The following is a 27,891-nucleotide window of genomic DNA, read 5'->3' as shown; positions in this document are numbered from 1 at the left end:
GGGTGTTTAAGGGCCTTTCTCCAGGCACTGCAGCTCCCCCATGCTCCCGGGGCCACGGGCCTCCCCAGCACCCAGGGTGCTCCGAGGGGCAATGCTGGGTGGGCACAGGGTCACGGACACAGCACAGGACAAGGCTGAGCTTCAGTCCCTCCTCATGCCAGGGCTGGCAGGGAAGCAGCCCCAGGGCCCACGCTGGCCCTGCTGAGGGCTGGCCCTCCCTCGCCTGTCACCTGCAGTCCCCAGCAGCTGCTGTGCCAGCCAGCACAGCGGGGACCCATCCTGTCCCCCACAGCAGGGCCATGCAGGGGCTCTCCCCCTTTCCTCTTCCTTTAAGCCAGGGCCAAGCCACGTGTAAAGGCTGTAAGCAGGCAGCCCGAGGTGACAAAGGGACAAGGGACATGATGTGGGGAGCAGGCTGGCTGGTGGCCCTCCCTAAAGCTGTGGGAGAAACAGAGCCAAAGCTCAGGGGACAAAGCAGTCCCGAGCTTAGGGGAGAGGCAGGGCTGGGAGATGGCTGGGACAGGGGACTCCCAGGCTGGGTGCCCAGTCCCCTTGCTGCCCCCAGGACCCCCAGGCTGAGTGCTCAGTCCCCTCACCGCCCCCAGGACCCCCAGGCTGAGTGCTCAGTCCCCTCGCTGCCCCCAGGACCCTCAGGGCAGGTGCCCAGTCCCCTCACCGCCCCCAGGACCCCCAGGCTGAGTGCTCAGTCCCCTCACTGCCCCCAGGACCCCCAGGGCAGGTGCCCAGTCCCCTCGCTGCCCCCAGGGCAGTGGATAAGGCGATACCGCAGCAGTTTAAGGTGGCGGGTGCAGTGTTGGTACCAAGTCTCACAGCAGGGCCAGGGCAGGATGGAGCGTGATGTAAACATTTCTGATCTGGGAGGAGGAGGAGGGAAGGGGCTAGTGCGAGTCCTTCATCTGCTTCTGGATCTTCTGGAGCATCTCCTGCATCCGCCGCAGCTGGAAGGGAGCAGAGTGGGGGTCACGGGGGACACACAGCCCCAGCCACACCGGCCCCCCTGCACCAGTTGGGTTGAGCATCCCAAGCAGATGGGGATCACCAAGAGCTGAGGGCTGGGGAGGGGGGACAGGGCAGGACTGGGACAGGACCTCCTTGTGATGCCCCTCCAACACCCTCCTCACCCTGGCCTGGGGAGAAGCAGCTCTGGGGTGCTGCAAGAAGGACCAAGCAGCTGTGCCATCACCAGGGCTGGGGACAGGAGGGGACAGGGAGGTGCTCAGGGGTCTCAGCCCTCCCTCACACTCACCTCCTCATCCTTCTCCCGGATGAGCTTCTCTGTCTCTACATCTGGCACTGGGGGGATGACAGGGATGGGAAAATCAGTCCCACTCTCTCGTGTCAGCTTGCTGTGGGCAGAGAGAAGGGTGAGGATGCTGCCACAGACCTCCTGGCCCCTCACAGGGGACATTCCCCACAGGTGCTCCAGCCCTGGAGACCCCAAACCTTCCAGATACCCACCACATGCCTGCACAGAGCCTAAACCTCCCTGGCCAGGGCTGTGCTCAGCCCTGTTCCTAGCAGGAACACAGACAGCTCCAAGCACCCCCCTCAAACCTCAGCACACCCCCTCAAACCTCAGCACCCCCAAGCTGCTGCAAACCAGTCTGAGGGAAGCCAAGGAGACACCACCCCAGCAAAGAGCACCAGGGACCCCCCAGGGCAGAGCCTTGCCCACATGCTTCAAGCTGGGGTCAGGCCTTCCTTGCCTAATATTTTCTCTGCTGCTTTAAAACATCTTAAACTTGCCCTCTCCCTCCGCTCCTCCAGCCACAGCCCCACTGCATGCTGGGGACCCCACTGCCCAGCCAGCCCCAAGGATGCTCTGCACCCCTTTCCCCAGCCCCGGCTTCCCTCGAAGCCCATCCCTGCTGGAGGGAGCTGTGGGCTCCCACCACACAGGGCCAGGGCCAGCGTGATCGATGGCTTGTCCCGTGCCCCAGGCACTGGGGGGATGCAGCTCTCCCAGCCAGTCCCTGCAGATGCCACGTGCTGCCTGGGGGGTGACACGGCTGGGACAGTGGCAGTGTGGCTGAGGGGAGGTCACACGTGCTGCCACGTGCCACCACCACATGCCATGGCGGGTGCAGCCCCCTCTACACGCAGAGGGGTGATGGACATGGCAGATACAGCGTGGCTGGGCTGGACCAGCCCTGCCCTGCAGGGCCCTGTGTGCCAGCAAGGCTGTGCCAGCCTGTCACAGCCAGAGATGGCTTTTGGATGTGTTTGGAGATGCTTTGGGAGTTGTTGCCCGTTGTCAGGGCTCCTCACGCTGGGGGGACCCAAGGCAGGGGCTGCAGCGAGCTCCTTCCATGCCTTGGTGGCAAGACAAGGCTTGAGCTGGGCAAGCAACTGGGCAAGCATGGGGCAAGCAGCTTCACCAGCCCAGGAAGGACTGTCCACTGCTGCTGCCTGTCCCGAAATCACATCCCCCTGGGAGGGCACTGTGATGAGAACATCTGCCCACAGCATCCTCCCAGCACCCCTAGGGCAGCTTGTGTGGGCAGGGGTGGGTGGCCACAGCACTGGCTCTCCCCAGGAGTGGCTGTCCAGCCTCTGCATGGGCACAGAAGGACCAAGACAGCGTTGGGTGCCAGCAAGTACTTTATATGAGGCAGAGGGGCGGGCAGAGGGAGGAGGGTCCCGGCTCAGTCGGCAGAGCAGTCAGCGCAGCACAGCCTCAGCGTGGAGGGATGCCTCCTGTGCCAGGGAGGGGGGAGGGAAAGATGGGCTCAGAGGTGCCCATCGCTGCCACTGCATCGGCTCCCCCCACTCCCAGAGCCTCTGCTCACTCCTGCACACTCCAGCCCCCCAGGGACCCTGCTTGGGGTGGATGCCCCCAGCATCTTGGGGTGGCTAAAGGGGATGTGAGTGCCATGAGCTCAGCTGGTACTAGGGGCAGAGCCTCAGCACCAGCTGCTTGCTTGGCTCCTGCTCCAGTCCCAGAGCCTGCAGGGACACAGGGTCCCTCTCACTGCTGGAGCACCACCCCAACATAGGATCCCCTCACTGCTGGAGCATCACCCTGACACAGGGTCCCTCTCACTGCTGGAGCACCACCCCAACATAGGATCCCCTCACTGCTGGAGCATCACCCTGACACAGGGTCCCCTCACTGCTGGAGCATCACCCTGACACAGGATCCCCCTCACTGCTGGAGCATCACCTCCCAGGGGGAGGCATGGTCCCCTTCATTGCCAAAGCATTTCTCCTAGACCTGCCAGCCAGTCCCAGCCCTGAGGGGAAACAGGGTCCCCATTGCTGCTTCAGCATCACCCATCATCCCCCAGCCAGGCTGGGGGAACTTGGAGTCACCCCTTGCTGCTGGACCATTCCCCACCCTGAGACACCCAGCCTTGGGGGATGCAGGGTCCCTCCCACTCCAGAGCAAACCCCTTCAGCCAGCTCTAGCCTGACAGCACAGCAAGTGCCCCTCACTGCACTGTGGCACCACACCAAGCTGCTGAGGCTTCCTCTCCCAGCCCCCCACACCGCCTGGCATGGTTCCACACACAACCCCAACCCCTATCCCCTCAAGATCCCCACTCAACCTGAGCCAGGGTCACCTCCCTGAGTGGAGCCTGTCCCCCACGTGCCCCTCGAGCCCAGCAGCCCGCTGGCAGCCCGTACTTGCGGTTCCTCTCCTTCACCACCATGCGGGTCATGCTCTGGATGCACTGTGTGCGGTAGTTCTCGTAGTGCGTCTCCCGCGTCACGTCCTTCAGGTCCTGCATGTGCGTCCTCACCAGCATCGTGCGCAGCTTCACGAAGTCGCAGTGGGACGGGTTCTCCACTGCAGGGGAGCCTGGGGTCAGGGGGCCACAGCCAGCCCCCTGCATCCCCCTAAGCCCCTCCGGGCTGGGCAGCATGGAGATGGGGCACGTCCTGTGCCCGGCACACGGCCCAGCGTTACCTTCCACGATGCCCCAGGGGTAGAGGCGCCCACGGACACGCCGGCCTTTGGCCTCCACGATGGTGTTGCTGCCGATGACGGCGAAGGGGATGCTCTCCTGGCAGAGAACAGCAGGGATTAGCAGGGCTCCATCCTGTCCATGACCCTCACTGTGCATCTCCTCACCGTATCCAGCATCCATTGGCCAAGACCCCTGGAAGCCCTGGCTCTGGAGTGCCCCAACCATGACGTGGGATTCTCCATCCCAGCCCCCTCCCACCAACCTGCAGGTGGCACCATGGGGGTCTTGGTGACATGCCCAATGTATATTAACCCCACCACACTGGGGCTGCCAAAGGGCTTGTGTGGCCCTGGAGTCTCAGGGGTACTTCAGGATGACACATCCTCTGGCCATGGGGCTTTGCCCCTCCAAAGATGGAGCTGGAGGAGCTCAACTCTTTCCAGGCAGGTTGGACTAGGTGGCCTTTGATGGTCTTTTTCAACCCCAACTCATTCTATGATTCTGTGACCCACCTTTAGTGCCTGGTCCTGCAGCTTGAACTCCTCATCTTCATCCGAGTCACACTCAGGGAACTGGTAGATGCGGATGCCATACTGGTCGATCTCCTCCCGGATCTGGAGGGAAACAGCCCACTGAGGGCAGAGCTCTGGCCCTTGGGAACAGGGCAGGAAGCACCACACAGTCCCAATGTCCTGCAGGGACCCACAAAACCCTGTCCCCTGCAGGATCCCCCACACTACATGCCATGGACACCCTCTTGAGACCTCAGCCCCCAAGGTATGCCCATCCCCAGGGAGCCACTGGCATGGCTCCAGGCTGGGCTGACCTCTCTTTACCTTGTTCTTCATACGCTCCACCTCGGCGGGGGTCAGGGTGTCAGCCTTGGCCAGCACCGGCACGATGTTGACCCGCTGGTGCAGGGCTCTCATGAACTCCACATCCAGGGGCCGGAGGCTGCAGGGGGTAGCCTGGTGAGCACCAACCCACCGAGCCCCTTCCCCAGCCCCCTCATTCCAGCAGCAGAGGCAGGGGCTGCCCGTACCCGTGGCCGAAGGGGGAGATGAAATAGATGCAGCAATGGACACGGTTGTCCTGGATGTTCTTCCGGTTCAGGCCACTTTCATCACGGAAATACTGCTCGAACTGCTGGTCGATGTAGTCAGCCACCGGCTTCCAGCTGTGGGGACAAGGACACGGCTGTCTGGAGTCCCCTGAAGGCCCCCGGGGGCTCCCCCAGACCTCCAGCTCAACACTGCAGCCCGAGGAGCTGCTGGCCCTGAGGAGACCCCCCACACCCTTCCCCAGGACACACCACTCGGTGTTGTTGACGGCGTCGCCAAAGCCCGGCGTGTCCACGATGGTGAGGCGCAGCTTCACGCCCTTCTCCTCGATGTCCACCACGTGCTTGGTGATCTCCACAGTCTGTGTGATGCGCTCTGCAGCGGCAGGAGACACCACAGCAGGGACACCCCGGGCAACAGACAGTGAGGGTAGCACAGGGAGATGCTGCAGCCTCCCACCCAGTTGCCAACCCATACCTTGGGGGGTCAGGGTGACTTCACAGGGTCAGCCACAACACGTGCTGGGGTCCAGCACTGAGAGATGATGCTCTGTGCCACGGGCCCCTGCACCCATCCCTCAGCTGCTGGGACCTGGCAGCCCTGCAGGAGCATTCCTGGCTCCCCATATCCCCATGTGGGACTCCTCAGCTCCAGGATTGCACATGCCCCTTTACCCCCAGGACCTTTCTGTGTCCCTGCACCCCAAAGAACACTCCTGTTGCACTGTGCACACACAGCCACGTGTGTTGTGGCTTTTGCCCCAGGCAACCGAAACAAAAACAAATGCCTTGAACCCCGGGGCATTTGGACAAGTTTGGGCAGTGTTACTTTAAAAGCCGTCTACAGCTGAACCAGCACTGTGCCCTGCACCCTGACTGCCACAGCCTCCCAGACCTGCTGCAGCTCCAGCCCATCCCCAACGAGCTGGGGTGTATTTTCCCAGAGGACACAAAGCCCCAGGGGGTTCCTGTGCCAGGCATGGGGGTCCCTGCTGCCTTGGAGTGGCTCCCAGCACTGTTGGGCAGCTGGAACCTGCCCCACACAGCTTCAGAGGCCCAGAGGAGCCTGGCTGGGCATGGAGAGGAGCTGCAGCCCCTGGGGCTCTGCCACTTCCCAGGATACCCAAGACCCCCCACCCCAGGGACTGTGCCCATACTCACCTTCAGCATTGAGCAGCTTGCGGTCTCTGTACATGTCCGTCAGGAAGAGGCTGTTGACCAGGGTGGACTTGCCCAACCCCGATTCCCCTGGGATAGGGGGACAAGGGTGAAGACAGGGCAAGGGGTAACCCCCTGCTGCATGGTTTTGGGGATCCATAATGGGGTCACCATCCCACATGCCAGGCTCAACCCCCCCGTACCTGCCACCATCAGGGTGAAGTCAAAGCCCTTCTTCACCGACTTCCGATGGACCTGGTTGGGCAGCGTGGCGAAGCCCACGTACTCCTTGTCATCCTGTGAGCAGAAGGAATATGGGACAGGGGACACCACCACTCCACTCCCATGATTCTGGTGGGCCACCCCCTTCCCCCCAGCCCCTCAAGGCTTCCCCCGGGGTTGGAGCCCACACGTGCCCAAATCCCTTGAGTTGGAAGGGTGGGATTTTCCCCCACCATGACTCCTGCAGCCCCTTGCCCTGGGTCCCCCCCACTCCCCACGGACACGTCTTGCACCTCAGAGGAGTCGTAGGGGTCCAGCTGCCCCCAGGGGCTCCGTGGGCGGTTGGGGCTGGGGGGTGGAGGAGCAGCGATATGTTGCTGGAAATCCAAGGGCCGAGAGTGGGAGAAGACCCTGGAGTCCCTCTCGTCAGTGATTTCCTCAGGAGGGACCCTGCCCACACTGCTGAGGGGGTGTCCAGGCTCCCGCCGGCTCTCCAGGGGCTCCACCTTCCTGGGGCTGTCAGCTGGTGGGCAATCCCGCAGCAGCTGGCTCAGCTCAGCCTCCTCCGAGTCCTCCTTCAGGAAACGCTTTATCTGGGGACCAAGGGAAGAGGTGACACTGACGGTGGCAGCGCCAGCCCCAGGTGGCATCGCCCGACTCGGCTTCACAAAGCTCCCTAGTCCGCAGCAGCCAGACACATGCACCCCAAGGATGGAAGAGATGGGAGGAGAGAGGGAGCACGGCCACCCCAGGGGACCAGCCACCTCCCTGGGGACAGCCGTGGGGATGGCAGTGGGGACAGTCCTGGCCCCATGCACCTCAGGTGCTTACAGCTTGTGGTGCCGGAACACCAGGCAGCTCCCGGCAGTCGGGGGGACAGGGACCTGCCCCCTGGGCACCCCACTGCTCCTCGAGCTCTTCTGGAGAAGCCAGGACCCCTGCACAGCCCATGGCCTGCCGTGGAAGACAGGGAGGCGGCACCAGGGAGAAGGGAGAGAGACCAAGAAGAGATGAACAGTAGTGATGACAGAGCTGGCAGGGAGGGCAGAGCGAGGGGGGAGGCAGGCAGTGGGCAGGGGTCTGCCTGTGCCCCCGTCTGCCTGCTCACAGAGCCTCAGCACAGGCTCCCATCCCTGCAGCCCCAGGGGACGGCCAGGGCAAGGGGCGTCCCCTCGTGCAGAGGGGCTGCAAACCCCATGGCCACGCTCAGACCATGATCTCGCCTGCCCTGAGACTCCGACCCCCCATTGCCGCAGCTCTGCCCATCCCGGAGCCGGTGCCGGCAGCAGCCCCAGGACGGGGGGAAGGGGGCTGGGGGCAGCAGACCCCCGAGCCAGCAGCTCCGTGGAGCGGCGGGGGCGGGACAGGGGCCGGGACAGGGGCCGGGACAGGGGCCGGGACAGGGGCCGGGATGGCTCCGCATCCTGTTTACAGGCGCTGGCGGGAGGAGGCGCGTCCCCAAGGGCGCGTCCAGCCGCGGGACCGAGCCGTCCTGCCAGCCCCCCGGCACCCCACCACCACGGCTGCCCCGCACCCGAGCCCCGCGGGCAGGGAGAGCCCCAGAGAGGGGGGAACACGGGCTCTGGGAGGGCTCCCGACCCTGCAGTGCCCCCCCCAAGATTGGGACCTGGAGGCGAGGTCTCCATGGAGACAACGTGTCCTCCCTCCCCCCGTGCCGTGTCCCCGCGATGTCGACGGGGCGGGAGCTGTGCCGGCGGCAAGGTGAGCCACGGCACGGAGCTAACGGGCTGGAAACAAGGTCACGGCGCTGCCGGGGCTGGCTGCGCGCTCACACGCCCGCTCCCCGCTCCCCGCGACCCCTGCGGCCACGGGCACGGGGCGGGGGGCAGCGGGTCCCCCACGGCAGGGGCCGCAGAGCCCCCCACTCCGCTGTCCCCCAGCACGTCGGTGGGAGTTCAGCAGGTCTGTGTGACCGCAGCCTCTCCTCCGTCACCAGCCGTGAGCTGGGGCCGCTCAGCACCAGCCCCCGCGCCAGCCCAGCCCCGGCAGGGGAGATGATGCCACCAGCAAGCGCTGCTGGCCCCGCGGCCGCCGCACCCCGGGGGCTCCAGCCATTCGGGGGTCCTCCCTGTCCCCCACCCATAGAGAAGCATCCTTGGGGCCCTGAAAGGCTGTCCCAGGAACAGAACATCGGTTGTGTCACGTTCCCACAGCACCGAGGTGCTCCGGGTACTCCCGTCCCCACCTGCCCCCTCTGTCGCCCCGCCGGGCAGGGATGCTGCCCCCGTACCTCTTGCCCAGGCTGCAGCTCGGGACAGGTGGCCATGGCAGAGCTGGCATCCCCTGTGCCCAGGGGAGGATGCTGAGCTGCACCGGCTGCACCGAGGGATGAGGAATTGGCATTAGCATAACTCCACCCCGGGCAGGCAGCGCAGGCACCCGGCACCAGGCACGGCCCCGCGGGTGCGGGGCAGGATCAGCGCGGGGAAGGGGAGCACGGGACGGGAGGGGGAAATCTCGGCGCAGAGCCAAGCCCAGCTCCTGACTGATTGCTGCGATGTCAAAGACCAGCAAAGCACTGTTGGCTAAGGAGGCAGTAAGACGAGGGGCTTGCACGACCACCAGCCCCCTGTGCCAAGCACACAGCTTGGCTACAGCCCAGGAGGACTTTCAGCTCTTGGAAACACCTCTAATCCCAGAACAAAAACCTCCTCCATCCCAAGGCACACCAGGTCCTTTCCTGTTCCCCACCCTAGAGTGCCCCACAGCCAGCCTGGCAGAGGCCTTTAGTTTCTCCAAAGGGAAAAATCTGTTTCCCATGAAACTCTACTTGAAAATTCAACCTCTTTGCACCAGTTAAAACTTCTCATGGAGCTGTGGCCCCATGTCACTGCTCTGGCTGGGAAGGACCTGGGAGAAGCAGAGATTGTGCCTACCACAGGGATCCCTGGCAGGAGCTGCAGCAGACCTGCCTCAGCTTCCCCAGCTCATCTTTGAGGAGCTGAAGGGTTAACAAGGCCCCAGGAGGAGCTGCAGGTGGGATGAGGGCACCCAAGCTGTCACTGCTGGGGGTCACCTGGGACAGTGATTCACCTTGACACATGTCAGGATGCATCAGAGCAGCTCAGGCACAGAGCCAGGGTTGCTCAGCCATGGAAGGGCAGCATTTGCCAGAAAAGCACTAGAAAGCCCCAAAGCCTCAGCTGATGCCAGGGCAAGTATGATGACCACTTCTGTGCCAGTCCCCTGCACCCCTGGGTCCCAGCCACACTCCCAACCCCAGCGCTGAGGCCACCTCAGGCCAGCAGCAGAGGCCCTGCTCAGCCTCACCCCACCATCCCCTGGCAGGGAGCTCCCCGATGGCTTTGTCACCCCTTTACCCCATTCCAGCAGCACCCCACCAGCCTTGCCAGCCTCTGCACCTCATCTACAGTGCTCCTCACCCCCTAAAGCCCCCCTGCCCAGTGTAGCTCTCCTCCAATGCCCACCACTCCCCACCCAGCCCAGCCCGGAGGCAGGAGCGGGGATTTACCGCAGCGAGAGCCTGGGGCTGCCCCTGTAAGCGGATTACACACACCCGGCTGAGCCAGCGCTCCGCGCCGCGCCTGCCGCCAGCCCGGCGGCCCCGGTGAGGTGACACACGAGCTGCCTCGTCCCTGCCTGTCACACTGCATCACACCTTCCCTGCACAGCGACAGACCCAGGGCCATGGCAGGGCAAAGTCTGAGCTGGGAAAGCTCCCGGCAGCCCGTTAGCATCTTTCTGCCCTGCACCACATTCCTGGTTTTCCCACACTGTTTGTGCAGGGAAAGGAAGGGAATGTCCCAGGGAGGTGTTGTCCCTGCAGCCAGGCTGGCTGAGGCATCTCCAGCCCACCCAAAGGTGACATGCAGATGTGCCACCTGTGGCACAGCATTCACTGCTCCACTGCAGCACAACCATGGAGCATCCCAAACAGCACAAACACCCCATCCCCAAGGCAAGAGCTCCACATGGGACAAGGGCACCATGGCCTTCACCAAAGCCTGGCTCTACTGGGACCAGTCTGGGAAGCCCAGCTCTTCCCTGGGCAGCCAGCACATGGGCCATGTCTGCTCTAATCTGCCTCCAGATGCACGGGATGCTTCCCACTTGCACATTGGAGTTTCTTACTCCCAGCTCTCACTTCCCACTCCATCAGCAGCCCATTTGGGAAACAGATTCTACCAACAGCTTTAACAGGAGCAGGGTGCTGAGCACCCTATGGGCACAGTGGCAGGCAGAGGCATGGGTCCCCAGGCTGGGGAAGGTGTCAGCACTGGGCAGGTGAACATGTGGGACAGGAGCCTTTCCAACACAGCAGCAGCAGCTCCAGCCCCTTTTTTGCAGGGAAGCCTCCAGCTTGAGGGACCTGCAAGTGCCTCCATGGGGAGCCCTGGATGGGACCACACAGAGCAGTTTGTCATGAGCTGGGAAGTGACAGCAGGGCCTGTCAGGGCTGGAAATAAGGTGGCATCTCAGCACATGGGGATGAGGGAGAAGATCCTTTCTGCCGAGAGCTGGGAGCAGAAGTTGAGGGACACCACGGCTCATCCCACTTCTCCAGGCAAGCTACAGGCTGCTTTGGGGATGCAGCACTGGGGTCAGGAGGCACCAGCTCCAACCCCGTGGGTCCTTCTGGGTGCATCCACACCCACCCCCGGCTCACCGCGGCTGAGGGAGCCCAGCTCCCCTCCAGTACCCAGCTGCTGCTGCCGTCCTCCCCCCGCGATGCTGGCCAAGCCTGGATCCGTCCATCCCCAAAGCCACAGTCTGGAGCGTTTGCGGAGGGCGTTCCACGACGCCGGGTGCCGTCTCCGCCAGCCGCCCTGCTGCTCGTTCCACCGCCGCCCGCTCCGGAGGAACGCGCCGGGGCCGTTCCCACGGCGGCTGCCGGGCCCGCGCCGGGCCCCGCCAAGGGCACTTGTCCCCGCGGCCGCAGCGCCGGTGCGGGGCGAGCCACGGCCACAACCCGCCAGCTCCATCGCGCCCCGGACACCGCGGGCGCCCCGAGGTCCCCGCGGGGACGTGGCCGCCACGAGCGGCTCCCGGGGACCGGCCAGAGCCGGGGAGGGGTGAGGCGGGACGGGCGATGCGGGACGGGCTCCCGCAGCGCCGGGAAGGCCGGTGGCGGCTCGGGCCCTTGCCGGGAACTGCAGAGACGGCTCCAAAGAGCGGCCGGGCTCTAGGCGAGCGCGACTGTCCCCGCAGGAGGGCCCGGCCAGCCCGGCGACACGGCGGGCTCGGGAACCTGCCGAAGGAGCGGCTGCGGGACGGATGCTCCGGCCGGAGCCACCCGAGAGCAGCCGCCCAACCCCCGCCCCAGCCCACGCAGGGACACCCCGAGGCTGGCGCGGGTCGCGGGGACGCGCAGGTGCCTGTCGCTCCTTCCCGGGAGCGCCCGGCCCGGGGCCGCGGTGAGGGGCGGCGTGCAGGCGGTCCCGAGCTGCTCCCCCCGGGGCAGGTGCCGCGCTACCGACCGCCGAGACCGGGCAGGTGCTGCCCGTCCCACCCCCCCCATCTCCTCTCCTCTCCCTTCCCCGCTGCGGCACCGGCGGCCCCGGCCCGCTCCGCCCCCGCCGCACCGTCACCTTCACGGAGGGCACCGGGCGGCGCGGTGCGGTGCGGTGCGGTGCGGTGCGGCGCGGTGCGGTGCGGTGCGGTGCGGTGCGGTGCGGTGCGGTGCGGCCTCCCCAGGCAGCGGGTCCTTACCATGGCTGCGGCGCCGGGCGCCGTCCGGGAGCGGCGGCTGCAGCGGCTCGGCCGGGCCCGGCGCCGGGATTAGCAGAAATAGCAGCCGGCGGGGGCGGGGAGGGGCGGGCCGGGGGCGGGCGAGCGGCGGCACCGGCACCGGCATCGGCACCGCGGCCCCGTTCAGGGAAGCAGCACCGGACACCGGCGCTTCAGCATCGGCACCGGGGGGTCAGGCACGGGGGCACGGCAGCGGGGCTGGGTACCGGCAGCAGAGCACCGGCACCGCGTACTGGTGAGGAGAGATGGCCCCAGTACTGGGGACACCAGTACCAGGCATTGCTCCAGGTACTGGGCAGAAGGCACCAGGTACTGGACACTGCACCCCAGTCACTGGGTACTGGGAGTCCTGGGCACTGGGTACCACTGGGTGGGGTTTGGGTACCAGGAGCCACAAAACAGAACTTTATTATTACAGAATAAGATGGTCGTTGGGATTGGAAACACTTCATATGCAGTCTAAATTGGGATAAGAAGAGGAGTTTTCTGGTTTAATAGGCAATGGATCAGGGACACTACACGATATTGGTACTGTAGCTGCTACTTATTAACTGAATGAAGTGGTTAAAGCTGGCTTACTTTATAGAGGACACTTATTTCAATAGAAAATGATGTTACCCGTGTCACAGACAGCAGGGGATTCTCTTTCAGCTCCGGGGGGTAACCTTGAGGGGTGTCCCTGCTCAACGGGGGAGATTTTCAGGCACACTCCAAAGGAGGCTGTGCAGAAATCCTCTCCCACCCCACAGAATGGGACTGGGCTTCTATGGAATAAAGTGGTTGACTGTCCATCATCTTCTTGTTGAATTTACATCTCTGGAGAGGCAGCAAGAACATCTCGTTTCCAGCAACAATGTTATCTCTGAGATGGCTGTTTCGCTGCCCACTAGCTCAGGAATTTCCTCATCCTCCCAAGTTATTCATGGAGATAGTCAGGTCAGGCTGGTCTGTAACAGCCTTCACTGCTGGGAACCAGCACAACCCTCAGCTGGTGTCTTTGCACTAGGGAGGGTGCCCTGCTGCCCTGGCCACTGGGCAAATGTGCTGGCTTTGCATCTGAGGCATGGCGAGTCAGGACTGCACTGGGCATGGGCCACTGCATCCCAGTCTTTCCCAGTTCTCCCTCTGCACAATCCCAGCCTGCTTCCTCCTCCTGGAGCCTGTCCCTGGGCTGATGCCAGGTGATCCTGCCTGTGGCCCTTGGCCCAGCTGCTACTGGAAATCTGGCAGGGGGAACCAGCACCCCCATGGGCTGTGTCCCTGTCCCTGTCCTCATCCCATGCCAGGAGCTGCAGCCCCTTCCCGGGATGCCCCTGGCACCAGGCCCAAGCTTTCAAAGGCAGGGAGTGCCAGTGGCACGTGGCTGTATGCCCCTGTCAGTGCTGAGGGCAGGGGAGGATGCTGGCACAGCGTGGGGCATTTGTGTTCTGCCCATGAAAGGGGCCAGGGCAGTCTTGGCCCGTGGTGGCCGTTTCCCATGGAGAGCAACTGGCAGAGGCTCAACCTTCCCCTACTTTCAGCCTCCTGGTCCAGGTGCCCACTGGGCCCATCCTCACCCCTTCCAAACACATCCCACGCTGGGGCAGGATCCCCAGAGTATCCTGCTCATGGGCAGCTCCTCCCTGCCTCAGTTTCCCTACTCATAGAATGAAGCTGCTGGTAGTTCCCCAGTAGGAAAAGCTGGATCCAGCCCCACACAGAGACTCCCACCCAGACTGAGTGACTCCAAGGGGACTATCTTAGCCTTGTCCCCAAGCTTGTCCCCACCCAGAGCCTCACCCCCTCCACGTTACGGGGTCCAGGCTGTGGCCAGATGGCTGCACATTCCCTTCATTCCCATAAATAACTGACACACACTCAGTGTGGTGTGGGGGACCCCCAGCAGCCCCAGGGCCAGCCCAGCTGGGGCAGCGAGCCCATTCGCTTGCCCACTCACTTACCAGCCCTTCCCTGCACGCTGCCAGCCGGGGGGCTGTGGGCAGGGGCAGGGAGGTGAGGGTGCTGCATCTCTAATCCCCACAGTGCTTTCCTCTGATTACCAGGGATTAAGGGCTTGGGTGCCCCAGGAGCTCAGCTCCATCTCTCCTGCCCTTCGAGGCACAGCGCTGAGCTCAGCGGGGGCATGAGGACAGGCTGGGCACTGCTGTGATGAGCTGGCTGCTCTCAGCCTGCTGGCAGCCACTCAGGGTGGCCACTGGCTTGCCACGGCCTCGCTCCAGTAGCCTGGTTCCTCCCAGGCTGGTGAGCTGCAGCCCAGGCTTTAAATAGAGCATTAAAAGCTGAAGGGATCAGTTGCAGAGCGGGAGGGGGGATGCAAGGGGCCGCATTCTTCTCAGCGGGGGGATGACGCTGGTTGGTGACGTTGGCGCTGCTTGAGAGGTTCCCCGAGGTCCCTGAGGCTCCCTGATGTCCCTCCCCAGGCTGGCAGCGGGGTTACCAGGTCCTGGCCTGGCACGGCGTGGCCAAGAAGCCACCACAAGCTGCTCCCGGGGACCTGAGCTCTGTAATTACCATGGGAGGCTGAGTTATTTTGGGAAGCAGCAATGCTACTGCCAAAGCTTTTATTCCTGCAAACCAAAACAAGATGGGAAGAGCCCAGCCCAGGATGCTGCATCTGGGCGTGGGGAGCTTAACCCTTTGCCTCCCTGCTGCCCACAGCCCGGGGGGCTGCCAGCCCCCAGCATTGCCCCCATGTCAAGGTGGGTCTGGGTGGCTTGTGTTGTGCTGGGGGAGGTGGGAGAAGTAGAGGAAGGAAGATTTGGGGTTGAAAAGGCCACAGGGGGTCTGTCAGGCATGGGACAGGCCTGGGGGTCAGCCTCATCCTCAGCTGCTGACAGGTTCAGAGGCCACATGTTTGCTTTGCTGCATCTGCTGTGAGAACTGCTGTTTTTAGCTCTTCTGCTGCAACGGGTCCAGTTTTGGGGCCTTCCCAGCACAGAGGCTGTGCCAAGGAAAGGCAGTTGGACTGAAGTACCTCGCTGCTGCTCCAAATAAGACATCCCAGAGGACAAACCCCCAAAGGGTCCATCCCAGAACCCACCCCAAAGGACAGGCAGCAGCAGCAGCCAGGCACGGAGGCTGCGCTTTCCCATCTGAAGCAGCCCAACAGGCTCAGAGCTGGGGACAAACTCATTTTCCCAGCACAGAGAGGATGAGCCACATCATGTACCTCACAGTGCCCCCCGAGACCTGCTCCATCCATCCTGAGCCTGGGTGCCAGCTGGGCTGAGAGTCTGTTCTCAGGGTGGCACCCTGAAAGCTCAGGGCTTGACTCCTGCCTTTTGTCTTCTTTCCTTTGATCTGAGCTTGTAAGAGCAGCCCTGTGCCTGGGTTGCTCCTCACTCTCGATGCCTGCAGGGCAGCAAATAGCCACCATGACAAACCAGGTGTCTGGTGACTTGTCCCCATCATCATGGCCAGAGCTGGAGCTCAGTGCAGGAGGGCAGTGGGGGAGGCTCTGGCAAGCAGCACTGGCAGGGCCACGTCCTGGCTGGAGCCACCACTGCCTTTGGCTACCACCTCGGTGGTACTTGGCTGCTGGCCTGCAGGCCATGAGCACACCTGGCTCCCTGCCCACAGCCAGGGCCACCACTGAGCCTGGGCTCAGCGTGGGCAGAGCCCCGCTGGGGATGTCCCTGGGGACCTCCTCAGGTGGGGATAGAGCAGGCCCCTGGGGAAACAGGGGGCACAGGGGCAGCTCTCAGTGCACAGAGCTGTTATTGGCACCGGCCACAACCAGCCCCATCCTGCCCTGGGGCTCAGCCAGCTGGGTGAGGGGCTGTGGGGGAACTGGGGGTCTCACAGGGATGGGGGGCTGGTGTTTCCCAGGGGTGATGGCTGTGGCACATCCCCTGCCATCCTGATGCTCCTGAGGAGCGATGAGTGTCCAGCTGCTGGAGCAAGGAACTGTCACAGTGCGATGTCACCGAGGGAGCAGTGACAGCACCGTGACCCTGGCAGGGGGTTTTCCCCTGTTCCTTCACTGGGGTGACATGGGACAGTCAGACAAAGGAGCCACGCTGGGGGGGCACAGTGCCACCATCACCTCCCCAACCCCTCCCCAGTCCTTCCCAAGCTGAGGCTGAACATTCCCACAGCAACAAACCACGAGGTTTTCTAGATTGAGGAGTTCAGCCCAGATCTTGGGGGCCCTTTGGGCTGTGCTGTCTCCTTCCCTCCCTGACAAGGTGCAGCATCCCCGGGGACATCCTCAGGGACATCTCCAGGTCACTTTCCTGCCAATCCCCACCATGAGCTCCTTGGGTTCCAGGTTTTCTGTAGCCAAGGCTCAAATCCCCTCAAGGACGGAGATCTCCCACCTTGGGGACCTTAATTTGGGTTAGGAATATGATGAAGAGAGAGGGACAGCACGAGGCAGCCACAGGCCACTGTTGCTGGGGCACGAGCCATCTCCCTGTACCCTGGAGCATGGTTCACACCAAAAGCCAAGCTGCTCCCAAGTGCTCATGGCTGTGGGCTCCCATCACCTGCCTGTCACCATCGCCTCAGGTGACAGCAGGCAAGGCCACCTGGGGCCTGGGGAGGGGACATGGGGCTTGGGGGTCTTGGATGTCCAGCTGGGTAGGGGTGACAGGGCTGAGGGAGAGCCGTGCTGGGGTGGGAACAGCACGAGAAGGGACCACAGTGATGGAGCTGGCGGCTGCCACCCAGCCTGGTACCACCCCGAGCAGGGCGACTGGCCCGTCCTGCCTCAGTTTCCCCAGGAGCTCCCAGCTCCCCCCGGGGGGAGGCGAGCGATTCAGGCCGGGCAGCGAGCGGGGAAGGATTTATTGACTCACGGCTCGGGGTACATCACAGTTTGAGCTCCCTTCCCGCCTCTGGAGAGGACGTCGCCTTGGACTTCCCGGGCAAAAGTGCACGGAGAGGCTTCACAGTTTCATCCCTTGAGGACAGCAGAACCGAGGCAGTGACAAATGGCAAACGCTACGTCGTATGAAAAAATAATACAAACTCTTCTCTTTAAATATCTTACAGAAAAATGAACCTGAATAAGGAGCATGAAAAGCACCGCGTGGCGCAGCCCCCCAGCCGCCCTGGCCACGGGACCGACCGGAGCCGCAGCCCCGCAACCCCTGCGGGCTCCCCCGGCCTCGTGCCCAGGGACGCACGGCCGCGGCTCAGCACAGGCACTGGGGACGTGGGGGCAGGGGGGGCTACCGTGTGCCTGTCCCCAAGCCACGGCGGGGTCGTCCCTGCCGCCCCCAGACCCCTCGCTCGGCCAGGGGTGCCGGCAGCCCCCCCGAGCCCGGGGTTCCGGTAGAAGCAGCGTGAGAGGGTCCGGCTGAGGACGAGGCCGTTGCTACGAGGCTGCCCTGGAGGGGAGGGGGGCGCTGGGGGCCGTGTGCCCCCCTCCCAAGGAAGCGGGGAGTCCCTCCTGTGTCGCAGTGCAAGTTCACGGAAAGCCAAGGCACCGCCGCGAGGCCGCGGCTCTGGACGGGGGAGCCCACGGGGCTCGTGTGGGTGCGGCGGCCGCGCGGCCCCGGGCGTGCAGAGGCGAAGCGAGCCGGCACACGGGCACGGCCCCGCGCTGGAGCTGGCCGGGGGGAGAGAGCGAGGGCGTGAGGTGGGGGGCACAGGGGCCGTGCAGCCCCGGGAGAGCCAGCTCCCAGGGAGGGCGCAGGCAGGCGGCGTGAGGGGCTCGGCGGGGACGCCCCGGGATCCAGCCCCGGAGGAGGCGCGGGCGGTGGGCGCAGCTCCTGCTCCCGTGGCTCCAGGGCGGTGCGGGGCGCGGGGCTCTACCGGGGGGGCGCGGGCAGCCCGGGCTCGGCCCGCCGGTGCGTCTCCCCGAAGGCTCGGTCCAGCTGCTCCAGCTGCGCGCCCAGCGGCAGGCGGATCTCCAGGTGCATGCGCAGGGTCTCCAGCCACTGCTCCAGCTTGCTGAAGGGCGGCCTGAGCGACAACGGCGACACGTGGCAGCTCTGCTGGCCCACCCTGCCGCCCCCAAACCCCTGCCAGCGCCACGGAGGGGGCGTCCCAACCACTCACCGCTTCTCGGGGTCCAGGTCGCAGCAGCAGACAGCGATGGGGAAGAAGCTGGGAGGGCAGGCGGGGGGGCAGTAGCGGTCCAGGAAGCCCCTGACATTGAGGCCGAAGTCAGTGGTGCGGGGCAGATAGTCCGGGTCGGCGCTCACCCGGCCGATGATCTGGGGGACAGCAGGAGGGAGGAGCGGGCTGAGCCCCAAGGGGCAGACCCCAACCCCAAGGAGGGTCCCCAACCACAAGGAGGGTCCCCAACCCCAAGGGTACTCACCTCGCACAGGACGATGCCGAAGGAGAAGATGTCCACCTTCTCATCGTAGCTCCTCCCTGCAGGGAGAGACACGTCAGGCTGTGCCCCACGTCGGGTCTCTGCCCCAACAAGTGTCCCCTGCTTGGAGCGAGAGCCCTGTGTGGCCGCGTCCTCCCCCAGGCAGCAGGGCCAGGCTCACCATTGATCATCTCGGGAGCCATCCAGTACGGGTTCCCCACCACCGTGTACCGCTTCTTGCGGTCCGGTTTCTTCAGGTTCTTGAGATGTTCAGGTTGGTTCTTCTCATCCACCATCAGCCGTGCCAGGCCAAAATCAGCCACCACCACGCTCTTGTTCTGGGGGTTGGAGATGGGTGAGGCACAGGGGAAGGCACTGCGGAGGGCTGACACCCCGGCCTGTGCTGGGGGTGATGTCACCACCGGGGAGCACTCACCTCCCGCACGAGGCAGTTGTGAGAGTTGAGGTCACGGTGGATGATGTTCATGGAGTGGAGGTAGGCCTGGGGAAGGACTGGATGAGAGGGGACGGCATCCCCACGCCACGGCCCCCCACCCCTCCCTGTCCCTTGGTGACACCCACCATGCCGGCGGCGATGTCCTTGGCGAAGCTGACCCGCTGGCTCCAGGGGTAGTGGCTGTCCTGGGGGCAGGAGGGGACGTTCACCAGAGAAGGGGGCAGAGGGGGCTGTGGGGTGGGGAGGGACCAGCCTGTCCCCCAGCACTCACCATGCTCTTGATGAGGCTCCGCAGGGTGCCTCCCTTGATGTACTCTGTGATGAAGTTGAGCCTCTTTTCCTTGTACAGCACCCCGATGAACTTCAGCACGTTGGGGTGCTCCAGGCAGCGCATCACCTTCACCTGCAGGACCCCCCCCGTGCCTGTGACACCCCCAGGAACTCGGCACCTGCCGCTCTCCATCAGATGGGCAGCGACCTGCACCCCACAGTGCTGGGACGCTCCAGGGGCCGTGCCCAGCATTGCGAAGGGGGACAGGACCTGACAGCCCCATCCCTCCTGTGCCCCCTGAACCAGGAGGACTGGAAAAAAGAGGCCACTCACCTCTTTGAGGAAGGTCCTTTGTGTCTCCTCATCGAAACGGATCAGTTCCTTCATGACCATCACCTCGCCCGTCTCCCGATGCGTCACCTGGCGGCGAGCGGGGGGCTGAGCCACCGCCTCTGGACAACCCACCCCCTTCACCTCAGGGCGCCGAGACCCTCACGCTCCTGACACTTGTGGCTGCCCCAGCCTCACCTTGATGGCCTGTCCGAAGCAGCCCTTGCCCAGCACCTCGCCGTGGATGAGGTCGGAGGGGCGGAAGATGCGATGGGCGCGGGACACGACGCGCAGCGACTCGGAGCGGCCGATGTCCTTGCGCTGGGACGCGGGCGAGCCCACCGAGCCCACCGGAGACTTGTCCGTGCTGCAGCTCCTCCTGAGGGACACCCACCCCCAGGGTCAGAGGGGAGGGGGCACCCCAGAGGGACGGGGTGGGGAGCTTGGGGCTGAGCCTCACGTGACAGTCCGCTGGCGCATGGCGCTGGGCTCCGCGCAGGGCAGGGGGGCCGGGGAGCGCAGGGGGCTGCACGGCGCGGGCAGGGGGCTGCAGGCAAGGCCCGGCTCGTGGGCAAGGGGCTCGTGGGGGTCGTGCTCGATGGTCAGCTGGAGCAGGCGGCTGGTCTCCTGAATCAGTAGGTCGATCTAGGGGCAGAAAATGATGGTGGGGGCGGTTTAGGGGGCGGCCTGGGGAAGGGGGCTGGTGCGGGGGGCACGTACCTCATCCAGGGGCACGTGGCCGATGGGGGTGCCGTTGATCTCCAGGATGCGGTCGCCCACGTGGATGGAGTTCTTCATGTCGGGGCTGATGCAGTCTGGATCCACCCTGCGGAGCCAGCGGGCAGCAGGGATCAGCCCCACGGCCCCAGCACCGTCACGGGTGGGGATGCGCCCACAGCCACCCCACAGCCAATGGGGACAGGCTGTCATGTCCCCTGTGAGTCACCCCTGCGACATGGGGACAGGCTCTCGTGGTACCTGCGAGTCACCCCTGCAGACAGGGGCACGCAGGCACGCCGCCCACAAGCCACTCTTGCTTGATGGGGACACACTGTCACAGGAGCCACGAGTCATCCCCGCTACATGGGGACATGCAGGCACCCTGCCCACGGGTCACCCCTAGCAGACAGGGACACATGAGCATGTTGCCCATGAATCCCTCCTCCTGGACAGGGACGTGCTGGCACAGCACCCATGAGCCATCCCAAGCATTCAGGGACACATCAGCCTGGTACTCACAGCCCACTCTGGCAGATGGGGCAAGGCCAGTGTGTCTGATCATAGGATCATTCTGGTTGGAAAAGCCCTTCAAGCTCCTGCAGTCCCAGCCCTCCCCTCACCCTGCCCAGCCCACCACCAACCCACGGCCCTCAGCACCTCAGCTCCATGGCTTTGGGATCCCTCCAGGGCTGGGCACTGCCCCAGCTCCCTGGGCAGCCTGGCACAGGGGCTGACACCCCTCTCAGGGAAACAGTTCTGCCTCAATCTCAACCTCCCCTGGGGCAACTGGACCCATTTCCTTGTGTCCTATCACTCCTTACTGGAAAGAAGAGACCAACCCCCACCTCACTGCAGCCTCCTGTCAGGTAGTTGCAGACAGTGCCCCTGCAAGCACCGTCCCCACAACCCACCCCAGCAGCTGCGGACACGCCAGCACAGTCCCGTGCAGCTGATGGGGCCATCCCAGCCCCATCCCTCCCCCTCCCAGCCCAGCAAGGCCCCGTGGCGGGGCTGGGGGCCAGGGTCCCCGCAGACGCACTCCCTGACGCGGACGGTGCGCGGGTGCTCGGCGCCGCAGCCCTGGTCGATGGAGACGGAGAAGCCGCGTTTGCCGTCGGAGCAGGCGGGGATGGAGACGAGCGTGACGGTGTGCGGGATGCGCGACGCCGGCGACTCCGGCAGGAGCTGCTCGATGACCGGCGTCACCACCATCTGGTAATAGCAGTGGCCGCTGCGGGCGAGAGGCGGCGGTGGGCGGGGGGCGCCGGGCCGTGTGCCACCCCCCCTAGTCCCGGCGGGGACGTACCAGTAGAGCTTGGAGCGTTCCACCAGCGCGTAGGTGTCCCCGTCCCCGATGAACGTGCGGCAGTTGAGGCAGCTGAAGCACTCGGGGTGGTATTTCTGCTCCCCAGCCACCTGCGGGCAGATGCCGTCAGCCCCGCGGATCCATGCGGCCAAGGCACCCAAGGGTGGGTGCTGGCAGCACCCATGGGTGCAGCAGCGACAAGTGAAGGGCAGGCTGATTCACAGCCAAGGTGGGGGATGATCATGCCACCAGGCTGAGGATGGATGCAGGGACATCTCCCCCACCACTCTGAGCCTCTCCCCGCTGCATCCAACGTGGATGTACACCCTGCTCCTCCCTGGGTCCCCCAAAAATGCAAAGGACACCCCTGAGCCCAACCTGTGCTGCGGGTCTGCAGCCCCTCCCCATCTTGCCACCTTTCCAAGGAGCTTTGAATCATAGAACCACAGCACGGTGGGGGTTGGAAGGGACCTTTAGAGATCATCCAGACCAATCCCCTGCTAAAGCAGCTTCACCTAGATCAGGGGGCACAGGAATGTGTCCAGGTGGGTTTGGAAACCTCCTGAGAAGGAGCCTCCACACCCTCCCTGGGCAGCCTGGGCCAGGGCTCCCTCACCTCAACCGGGAAAGAGTTTTTCCTTATGTTTCAATGGAACTTTCTGTGTTCCAGCTTCTTCCCATCACCCCTTGTCCTGTCACTAGATACAACAGAAAAAAGTGCTGCCCCAACCTCCTGACACCCACCATTTAGATATTAATGAGATCCCCCCTCAGCCTTCTCTTCTCCAGACTGAACAGCCCCAGGTCCCCCAGCCTTTCCTCAGAAGGAAGATGCTCCAGTGCCCAGATCATCTTGGTGTGGATCAGGACTCCATGACCCCCCATGTAGACCCCCAGCACTCACCATGACCAGCCCCTTGGTGATCTGCTCAGAGCAGCCGTGGCAGAGCTCCCCAAAGCGTGCCCAGTAATCCTTCTTGCAGTACAGGCGCCCATCCTTCTCGTAGTACTGGTGGGACAGCGAGGCCCCGCACTCACAGCACCTGCCACAGGCCGTGGGAACCCCTTGTCACCATGTCCCTACTGTCACCCTGTCCCCATCATCATCCCAGGCAAGCTGCTTCCCCTCTTCCCTACCCTGCTGCAGGGCCACAGCATCCCCGTGTTAGCATCTCCCCAGGGAGCCAGCACGGGCTGGGGTGCAGGGACATGCAGGGACAGCAGGGTGGGCAGGCTAGAGGGGACACGGGGCAGGGACAGTCGTGGGGAGGGAGGTGCCAACCCTGCATGGACATACCAGCCAGGTCATGGACACATAGGGATGTGCCAGACTGGTCATGGACCTGCCACCCTGGCACAGACACGCCAGGCTTGAGGCTGTGCCACCAACAGGGTGTAGGGGGATGCACCTGCAGGGGGGGCTGCAGTGGGTGGGGGGAGCTGCTCTGGGACTGTAGGGAGGAGGGGACACAGGGGGTGCAGGTGGGGAGTTTCTATGGGAGGGTCGATGGGGGAATGCTATAGGGGATGGTAAAGGGGATGCTGTAGGTGATTGTTGTAGTGATACTGTAGGTGATTGCTATAAGGGGGATGCTATACTGGGATGCTGTAGGGGATGCTGTTTGGGATGCTGTAGGGATTGCTGTAGGGATGCTATAGGGATTGCTGTAGGGGGATGCTGTAGGGGGATGCTGTAGGGATGCTGTAGGGGGATGCTGTAGGGGGATGCTGTAGGGATGCTGTAGGGGATGCTGTCGGGGATGCTGTCAGGGGATGCTGTCAGGGGATGCTGTAGGGATGCTGTAGGGGTGCTGTAGGGGTGCTGTAGGGGATGCTGTAGGGGATGCTGTAGGGGGATGTTGTAGGGGGATGCTGTAGATGCTGTAGGGGTGCTGTAGGAATGCTGTAGATGCTGTAGGGGTGCTGTAGGGGGATGCTGTAGGGGTGCTGTAGGGGGATGCTGTAGGGGGATGCTGTAGGGGGATGCTGTAGGGGGATGCTGTAGGGGTGCTGTAGGGGGATGCTGTAGATGCTGTAGGGGTGCTGTAGATGCTGTAGGGGTGCTGTAGGGGGATGCTGTAGATGCTGTAGGGGTGCTGTAGGGGTGCAGGGGCCCTGCCGCAGCCCCCCCGCCGCACAGCACAGGGACCAGGCGTGATGTCACGGCGCGGAGTTTCCCCACCCCATGACGTCACCGCGGGGACTCCGCAGCCGCCAGCGCAGCCGAAGCCCCCTCGGCTGGGCAAGGCCTCGCCCCCTTAACCCCTGCGCTGCCGCTGCCCCAGACACAGCCCTTCCCATCCCTCCCTCCACGCGTGGCTGAGCCCCAGCTCCCCCCACAGCCGCAAGCGGGGGCTGGGCCAAGAGGAGGAGGAGGGGGCAGAGGAAGGCTTTGGCAGCAGCAAGCTCAGGGCTTCCGGAAGCTGCTCTCCCGGGCTGGGCCGCGGGGGGGGGGTGGAAGGCGGATCAGCTGCGGCCCCGCGGGGCTTAGCCCGGCTGACGGTGCAGGGAGAGGGGAACCGAGCGTGGGGCTGGCTCCGGAGGGGACGGGCCGAGCACCCCGAGGTCCGGCGGGCTGAGTTCGGCCCAGCCCACCCTCACTCACTTGGCTCCGACGCTCAGGACGCGGCTCTTCCTCAGCACCGCTGCCAGCATCCTCCCTGGATGGGGCCCACCCAGGCCCCCCGCCGCTCTCAGCACCCTCAGTCCCACAGAGACCCTCGCCACGTCCTGGCCACTCTTCACACCCCACTTCCTGCACCCCAAGACCCTCCTCCTCCTCCTCCTCCCCCTCCGTGGCTCCCACAGCTCGAGCTGCCGGAGGGTGCGAGCGAAAGAGGAAACAGGGAGGGAGGGGGCTGGGTGACATCAGCAGGAAGGGACAGCACGGGGGGACACGGGGTACGGGCAGCAGAGCCCTCAGACAGGGCTGGTATCACCCGGGAGACCCCCGGCCGGCGCTGCCCCACAGGCACACGCAGCCACGCTCTGGGCACCTGCCACGGTCTGGCGCTGTCTGTGCCACGGCTGCAGCCGGGGGTCCGCTGGCCCTGTCCCCACGGAGCTGGCCGGTGCCCCCAGGCCTCACCTGAAGCAGTCGGCGTGCCAGTCGGCGTTCAGCGCCTGCAGGTACTGCCCGTCGTAGATGCCCTGCCCGCAGCTCGCACACACCGGCAGGTCGGCCCCTGCGTGGTGGGGGGACACGAGGGGGACAGGGCTGTCACCCTGTGGCTGTCACCCTGCCTGTCACCCATCCTCCCCGCACCAGCACCCAGCATGAAGTCCCTCTGCCCCGGGTGACAAATTCTGTGCCCCAGCCCGCTCCATCGATCCCATAGCAGGGACAAGGTCGTGGCACTGACGTGCCCAGGCTCAGAGTGCTGTGCCAGGCGGGTGCTGGGTGCCCATGGCGGTGGGGGGACACACAGGGAGGCTGGGGAGCGTCCGAGGGGCAGGGGGTAGTGCTGGGGACCGGGGGGTGTCCCATGGGGGTGCAGGAGGGGTGTACAGGGGGCTGCTAGGCTGAGGGGTGCAGGTGTAGTGGGGGGCTGGAGACACAGCAGGATGGATGTTTGGAGTGCACAGAGATGTGGATGGCAGGGTGCCCGGGAGCAGGATGGGTGCACAGAGTGGTGAGGTGCAGGATGGAAAGGTGCATGGGTGATGTGAGAGTGCAGGATGAGGACACAGGGTGCAGGGAGAGTAAAGGGTACAGGATGGAAGTGTGGGGGGAAGATGAAGGGAGGCAGGATGGAAGGGGTGTAAAGGAGGGATTCATGAGCCATAAAATGCATGGGGGGCAGAGAGGGTACAGGATGGGTGCTGGGGGATGCAGGGTGCATGGCGGGGCACAGAAGGTGCAGGATGGGAGCTGGGAGATGCAGGGTACATGGGGGGGACATAAAGGGTGCTGAATGGGTGCTGGGGGATGCAGGGTGCATGGTGGGATATGAAGGGTACAGGATGGGAGCTGGAGAATGCAGGGTCCATGGGTGGGACATAAAGAGTGCTGAATGGGTGCTGGGGGATGCAGGGTCCATGGGGGGTACATAAAGGGTGCTGAATGGGTGCTGGGGGATGCAGGGTGCATGGGGGGTACATAAAGGGTGCTGAATGGGTGCTGGGGGATGCAGGGTGCATGGGGGGACACAGAGGGTGCAAGATGGGAGTTGGGGGATGCAAGGTACATAGGGGGACACAGAAGGTGCAGGATGGGAGCTGGGGGATGCAGGGTGCATGGTGGGACATGGAGGGTACAGGATGGGTGCTGGAGAATGCAGGGTCCATAGGGGGGACACAGAGAGTGCAGGATGGGTGCTGGGGGATGCAGGGTGCATGGGGGGACACAAAGGGTGCAGGATGGGAGTTGGGGGATGCAGGGTACATAGAGGGACACAGAATTGGCAGGATGAGAGCTGGGGGATGCAGGGTGCATGGTGGGACACGGAGGGTACAGGATGGGTGCTGGGGGATGTAGGGTGCATTGGGGTGACACAGAACGTGCAGGATGGGTGCTGGGGGATGCAGGGTGCATGGGGGGACACAAAGGGTGCAGGATGGGTGCCGTACTGGGAACTGCAGGATAGAAGGCAGTGCAGGGACAGACAGGGGTGCAGTGGGGGGCTATGGAGGTGCAGGCAGGGAGGGGGAGATGCAGGGTGGCTGCAGAAGTTCAGTGGGGGTGTGGGGAGTGATTGGGGGTCTCAGGGATGCAGAGTGCAGTAGGGATATGGAGGTGCAGAGGGAGGTCAGTCTGGATGGGGTGCAGAAGGGGGATGTGGGGGTGCAGAAGGGATGCAGGCAGGATGAGAACTACAGGGAGAGATTTGGGGGTGCAGGGGGCATGCAGGCTGGAAAGGGGCTGCAGGGGGGCTGCAGGGGGTGATGTGGGATGAATGAGGGGTGCAGGGGGGGATGTGGGGGTGTAGAGGGGACGCAGACTGAATGGAGAGTGTATGGTAGGACTGGGGATGCATGCTGTGGATTTGAGGGGATGCAGGCTGGAAGTGGGGTGCAGTGGGGGCTGCAGAGATGCAGAAGGTGATGTAAGCCGGATGGAGAGTGCAGAGAGGAGATGCAGGTTGAATAAGGGGTACAGGGGAAGATGTGGGGGTGCAAGGGGGATGTGGGCTAGAACAGGGGTGCAGTGGGGGATGCGGAGGGTGACGTAGGCTGGGTGAGGGGTGCAGAGGGTGATTTACGGGTGCAGGGGGGATGCTGGCCGGAGGGAGAGCACGGGGGGGATGTGGGGGGGATGCAAGCCGGGCGAGAGGCGCAGAGGACGATGCAGGGACACAAGCGGGATGTCAGGGCGCAGGGGGGCTGCGGGGAGGGCGCAGCCCGGATGGTGGGTGCAAAGGGGGACTGCGGGTGAGCTGGGAGGGGGGTCGCGGGGCTCCGGAAGCGCTGAGTCAGGCGGGGGAGGGGGTGGGCTCGGGGAGCGGGGGAAGGGGGGGTCACGCACCTTCGTCCTCTCCCATAGGCTCGTCCCTCCAGGTGCAGCACAGCAGCATCAACCTCATGCAGCCGCGCTGCCCGGCGCCGCGCCAGGCCCTGCCCTCGGCCCTGCCCCTGCCCTCGCCCCGGCCCGGCCCGGCCCGGCCCCGGCCCCGGCGCTGCCGCTGCGGCTGCGGGCGCGGAGGCCCCGGGCGGGCGCACGGCGCCGGCGCGGCCGCGGGGGGCGGAGCCGGGCGGGGGACGGCCCCGGCCGGGGCTCGGCAGCACCGCCGCGTCCCACGGGCTGTCACCCGGGGCAGGGACCGGCCGGCCCCCGACTCCCCGTCCCTCGGGCCGGCCGCACGGGACGGGGCGCGGTGTTCCCTCAGCCCGGCTGTCGCTGCGGGACGGGGCCGCAGTGTTCCCTCAGCCCGGCTGTCGCTGCGGGACGGGGCCGCAGTGTTCCCTCAGCCCGGGCTGTGGCAGGGGCGCTGGGCAGCCCGGCTGTCGCTGCGGGACGGGGCCGCAGGCTGTTCCCTCAGCCCGGGCTGTGGCAGGGGCGCTGGGCAGCCCGGCTGTCGCTGCGGGACGGGGCCGCAGGCTGTTCCCTCAGCCCGGGCTGTGGCAGGGGCGCTGGGCAGCCCGGCTGTCGCTGCGGGACGGGGCCGCAGTGTTCCCCCAGCCCAGGCTGTCGCTGCGGGACGGGGCCGCAGGCTGTTCCCTCAGCCCGGGCTGTGGCAGGGGCGCTGGGCAGCCCGGGCTGTCGCTGCGGGACGGGGCCGCAGTGTTCCCCCAGCCCAGGCTGTCGCTGCGGGACGGGGCCGCAGGCTGTTCCCTCAGCCCGGGCTGTGGCAGGGGCGCTGGGCAGCCCGGGCTGTCACTGCGGGACGGGGCCGCAGGCTGTTCCCTCAGCCCGGCTGTCGCTGCGGGACGGGGCCGCAGTGTTCCCCCAGCCCAGGCTGTCGCTGCGGGACGGGGCCGCAGTGTTCCCTCAGCCCGGC

The 27,891-nt window shown here is 64.9% G+C and overlaps 2 protein-coding genes across 4 annotated transcripts; both read right to left on the bottom strand.

Moving 5' to 3' along the window:
- Positions 1–733: 733 nt before the first annotated feature.
- LOC104560806 (septin-4) lies at positions 734–12,118 on the bottom strand. 2 transcript variants are annotated; one of them, XM_062012097.1, is made up of 12 exons: positions 12,064–12,118; positions 6,666–6,965; positions 6,354–6,447; positions 6,154–6,240; positions 5,245–5,368; positions 4,975–5,109; positions 4,769–4,886; positions 4,445–4,546; positions 3,932–4,028; positions 3,649–3,811; positions 1,268–1,367; positions 734–959 (listed from the first exon to the last, which is right to left on the bottom strand). In XM_062012097.1, the coding sequence occupies exons 1-12, from the start codon at positions 12,064–12,066 to the stop codon at positions 900–902; spliced, it is 1,383 nt and encodes a 460-aa protein (XP_061868081.1). In that variant the 5' UTR covers positions 12,067–12,118; the 3' UTR covers positions 734–899. The 2 variants fall into 2 exon arrangements, with proteins under 2 accessions (XP_061868081.1, XP_061868080.1); XM_062012096.1 differs by lacking the exon at positions 12,064–12,118 and adding an exon at positions 8,624–8,707.
- A 4,938-nt stretch (positions 12,119–17,056) lies between these two features.
- LIMK1 (LIM domain kinase 1) lies at positions 17,057–27,035 on the bottom strand. Of its 2 annotated transcripts, XM_062012194.1 has the most exons (16): positions 26,919–27,035; positions 24,543–24,639; positions 22,359–22,497; positions 21,455–21,564; positions 21,188–21,379; positions 20,149–20,254; positions 19,889–20,073; positions 19,627–19,807; positions 19,432–19,518; positions 19,099–19,230; positions 18,953–19,012; positions 18,807–18,872; positions 18,552–18,708; positions 18,374–18,429; positions 18,109–18,266; positions 17,057–18,012 (listed from the first exon to the last, which is right to left on the bottom strand). In XM_062012194.1, the coding sequence occupies exons 1-16, from the start codon at positions 26,974–26,976 to the stop codon at positions 17,859–17,861; spliced, it is 1,938 nt and encodes a 645-aa protein (XP_061868178.1). In that variant the 5' UTR covers positions 26,977–27,035; the 3' UTR covers positions 17,057–17,858. The 2 variants fall into 2 exon arrangements, with proteins under 2 accessions (XP_061868178.1, XP_061868179.1); XM_062012195.1 differs by lacking the exons at positions 24,543–24,639; positions 26,919–27,035 and adding an exon at positions 24,060–24,204.
- Between the last annotated feature and the right edge of the window lie 856 nt (positions 27,036–27,891).

Source organism: Colius striatus, chromosome 20 (genome assembly GCF_028858725.1).
Source record: "Colius striatus isolate bColStr4 chromosome 20, bColStr4.1.hap1, whole genome shotgun sequence".
Classification (NCBI taxonomy): Eukaryota; Metazoa; Chordata; class Aves; order Coliiformes; family Coliidae; genus Colius; species Colius striatus.
The sequence above is the reverse complement of the archived record's forward strand: the minus strand, read 5'-3'. Positions and strand labels throughout refer to the sequence as shown.